We start from the raw sequence: 4420 nt of genomic DNA, 5'->3' as shown, positions 1-4420 counted from the left end.
ATATGATACTCAAAAACATTTTTTTAGATTCCTTTTAAAATATATATATTTTTGGACTATTATTTCATATTGTATGTCAGGCTTTACAGGGATAAGAGTAGAAACTTTCCCTTAGTCACCAATGTTCTGTCCCTGTTAAAAAAATAAATAAATAAAAAAGCTTGTTTCAGAGGGATTTCCAACACTTTTGCTGGTTTTAGAAGGATTTGGGGCACTTTTGAGCTGGAAGACCAAATTGCAGACTAGCTAAACCAGCTGAACACCAGTTTGGTCAGTTTTAGAGACCAGCTAACCACCTTAGGCTGCGGTTTTTTTCTCTTCCTATTTATGTGATAGTAGCTGAACATCCCACGTATTCTCGGAGAGCACACACTGTCTGTTCTGTAACTGTAGTTAAGACCTTGCGTTGATTGGTACCTGTGTTCGTCCAGGGAAAATCTGTCAGTGTGTGGTTCTCGCTGGTGGCTCCGCTGCGTCCTGCTCAACATTCTGCTTTTCTTCTTGCTCTTCTTTCTCACAACCCCTGCTATCATCGTAAACACTATGGACAAGTTCAACGTCACTCGGCCAGTTGAAAGCTTAAGGGTCAGTGACCATCAAAGCAGTTTTATAACTGTCCTGCTGTATTACGCCACATTAGAATGTAAAATAAAACTGAAAGTGCTTTTTTGTGTTGTTTTCGGAAGTTGAATGTTTTGAATTCGATCTTTTACTGTCTTCTACTGTCTAGAACCCAGTAATTACCCAGTTCTTCCCCACCCTGCTCCTGTGGGCCTTTTCCATTCTCCTGCCCTTCATTGTGTACTATTCATCTTTCTTTGAGTACCACTGGACCAGGTATGATGCTGTTTCCACCATCTGATTTTAAACTCTTTTGTTCTGTGTATAAATGTGAGAGAACTATGACAGGGAGGTCTTTTTACTCAATTATACATTAAAGTGACGGATTTGCACTGATTAAAATTGTAAATATAATTATTAAAATTCAATAATTGTGTTATTAACACAATAAAAATTGTCCTGTTGTCTGTTAAAACAACATGATTTTGATTGCCATAATGCATCTGGATTATACAATACCATTTGAAAACTTGGGTTTGGTAAGATTTTATTTATTTATTTATTTTAAAGAAGTCTCTTATACTCACAAATGCTGCATTTATTTGATCAAGATACAGTAAAAATAAAAATAAATATTCTTAAAATATTGTTGTTAATATATTTTAAAATGTAATTTTTTCCTGTGAGGGCAAAGCTGAATTTTCAGCAGCTATTACTTCAGTCTTCAGTGTTACATGATCCTTCAGAAATCATGATGATTTGGTGCTCAAGAAACATTTCTTATTCTTATCCTATTGTTATCAGCAAACTCTTCTGCAACTTAATATTTTTGTGGAAACTGTGATACATTTTTCAGGAATTTTTCTTTTTAGGGTTTTTAGAATGTTAAAAAGAGTTTACTTAAAATACTCATTTTTTTATATTTCATATTTTCTCTTTAATATAGTTTTACATTTAAATTGACATAAATTAAAGGCAGTACAAATACTACCAAAATGCATGATATACCTTTTAAGTTAAGAAATATATTATTGTTTACATTAAAATCGTGTGATTTTCTTGCATTGTGTTAATGAGAATTTGGGGAAGGTGTTGCTTGATTCATAACTATGAACATTGCACACACACACAAATAATAAATTCATGAAGCAGCTTAGGCCTAAATTCCTTTCTCCCCTTCCTAATGCTGTCCCAACATTCCTCACACATACACATTTATTAAAGCAGGGCTGTCCAAACTCGGTCCTGGAGGGCCGGTGTCCTGCAGAGTTTAGCTCCAACTTGCTTCAGCACACCTGCCTGGAAGTTTCTATGCCTAGTAAGAGCTTGATTCGCTGGTTCAGGTGTGTTTAATTAGGGTTGGAGCTAAACTCTGCAGGACACCAGCGCTCCAGGACCAAGTTTGGACAGCCCTGTATTAAAGGGATACACATACACACATACATTTAAGGGATTGTTCATTAAAATGAAAATTCTGTCATTATTTACTCACCCTAATGTCATTCCAAGCCTAGATGCATTTCTTTCTTCTGCTAAACAGAAAAGAAGAATGTTTTGGTTCACATTGACTTCCACAGTATGGAAAAAAAGACATTTAAGCATCAAAATAAATCATACAGGTTTGGAACCGCTTGATTGTAAGTAAATGATGATAGAATTTTCATTTTTGGGTGAATGATCCCTTTAATCAACCTATACAAACCACAATCATACACATACACAGTCATATGATGTTTAGCAGAAATATGGTGTCCCAATGACCAGTGTAAGTTTGTGCTGTTGGTAGTTGTATTTGCAGTGCGGCTGAAATCTATTGCATAAACATGTTCATATCAGCACACAAACATATTGCATAACTGCAGTACAGCCCCCAACCCAGTCTCCCACCCACCTATGCACAACACGTTTACATGGTGTCCCTCTCTCTTGCGCTCTCTGCTTGCCTCTCCTGGCTTGTTGTCATAGTGATCACAACAAGGGAATAATCATATGCACACTGGTGGCGTCTTTCACAGAGTCACATTATAGTTCATGTGGCTCAAACCCTCATGTATATTGCGCAACTGCAGAGAACTTGCAGCACTTGCGTATCTGTTGTATTTACAGTGGAAACACTGATGATTAATATACACAAGTCAACATAAAATCAAATTTTGGTATTAATACATTTCCCTTTTTTTACTATGAAATACGTCACTTAATTGGGTTGCCAACACGGTTTTATGTTGACTTTAACCACAAACAGTCTGTCTAGAAGAAAAACTGGTGTGAAAATGGAAAGGAATAGTAAAATATGTATATTTAATATATTTATTCTAGTTGTTTGGTTCAGTTGTAATCATTAGAATTGTCTTGTAATGTGTGTCTCTTTCAGGTCCGATGAGAATCAGGTCACCATGCATAAATGCTTTCTACTGCTTGTCTTCATGGTAATCATTCTACCATCACTGGGTCTATCCAGGTAAACATCCTATAATCTGAAATACTTTAATTATACACTGTAATAACATGTCAATAAAAGCTCTTAATGCTTTTCATATAAAAATATAATAAACAGTTTTGTGAAACGTCATTTTGTCTCAGAATAAAATTTTCCTTTATATACAGTACTATATGTATGTGGGTCAATGATAAACAAGGATGTCCTACTTTTGTCAATATATATATATTTTTTTTTTGTAGTCTTTTAATGCGGCTATTTTCTTTTTTACAATCCCCAGACAGATACATCAACTAAACCTAAACCTAAAAACATGTCTATAATAGAAAAATCATTTTTTATGAACCTCATTTTAAAAACATGTTGAATTTATAGCAAGCATATGTTTTAACTCACACAGCATAAAACAATAGAAATAGGCTATCAATAAGTATCCAGACACTTTGTGGCTGGTAAACATCAGTGGAACATTTTCTTAGTTAATGCGATGAACTACACCTGTGAGGAGAACTGACATCATACATACTTAGCCACTGTATATATAATGTACAGTATTATACATTATATATCTTCTTGTCTGCTCCCCAGCTTGGATTTGTTCTTCAGATGGCTCTTTGACATCCACTTTCTGGATGAAACAGATGTAAAGTTTCAGTAAGTTTTCACTGTTGCTGAAATCTACAGATGTTGGTTAATTTATTTAGATGCATAATTTGTTGAGACCTACAACCACTTTGTTTTCCCTCAGATGTGTGTTTTTGCCTGATAACGGAGCTTTTTTTGTGAACTACGTGATCACGTCCAGTCTGATCGGAACGGTCATGGAGCTTTTGCGTATTCCTGCTCTACTGGTGTACTCTCTTCGCCTTTGCTTTACCAAATCTAAAGCTGAGCGCATCCACGTTAAAAGAGTGAGTGAGTCTCTTATGGTTGAAGGCTTCGTTTATTTTATAAAATAGCAAAAACAGTAAATTATTACAATTTAAATATAACTCTTGTTGTTTATTCCTGTGATGCCAAAGCTGAATTTTCAGCAGCTATTACTTAGTGTCCTTCACAAATTATTTGAATATGCCAATTTGCTTCTTAAGGAACATTTCTTATTATAAAGGTTGAAAACAGCTGTGGTACTTAATATTGTTTTGGAAACCATGATAAATAGATGTTAAAAACAACAGCATTTATTTGAAATAGATTTTTTTGTACCAATGTAAAAGTCTTGACTGTCACTTTTGATCAATCAAATGCAAACTTGCTGAATAAAAGTATTAATTTCTTTAAAAATATATAAATACAATCTAAACATTACTGTATGTAGTATGTATATGTAAAAATTATACTAATATGTATAGTAATAAAGTATATATAGTAATTGTCTAGACTACCCCCCCCCCGTTTAAAAAAATATTTATTCTATAT

General features: G+C 34.2%; 1 protein-coding gene across 1 annotated transcript in view; it reads left to right on the top strand.

Moving 5' to 3' along the window:
- Nucleotides 1–431: 431 nt before the first annotated feature.
- Nucleotides 432–4420, top strand: part of LOC107662637 (calcium permeable stress-gated cation channel 1-like) — a gene marked incomplete at its 5' end in the record, with an annotated part of 9741 nt that continues 5752 nt past the window's right edge. Inside the window, 5 exons of the mRNA XM_016452719.1 lie at nucleotides 432–585; nucleotides 731–837; nucleotides 2936–3022; nucleotides 3590–3655; nucleotides 3750–3912. Of these exons, the coding sequence (XP_016308205.1) occupies nucleotides 432–585; nucleotides 731–837; nucleotides 2936–3022; nucleotides 3590–3655; nucleotides 3750–3912 (577 nt within the window). The remainder of the gene's footprint in view (nucleotides 586–730; nucleotides 838–2935; nucleotides 3023–3589; nucleotides 3656–3749; nucleotides 3913–4420) is intronic.

Source organism: Sinocyclocheilus anshuiensis, unplaced genomic scaffold (genome assembly GCF_001515605.1).
Source record: "Sinocyclocheilus anshuiensis isolate Anshui unplaced genomic scaffold, SAMN03320099.WGS_v1.1 scaffold715, whole genome shotgun sequence".
NCBI classification, from domain to species: Eukaryota; Metazoa; Chordata; class Actinopteri; order Cypriniformes; family Cyprinidae; genus Sinocyclocheilus; species Sinocyclocheilus anshuiensis.
Note: the sequence above shows the minus strand (reverse complement) of the source record. Positions and strands in the feature narration are given on the sequence as shown.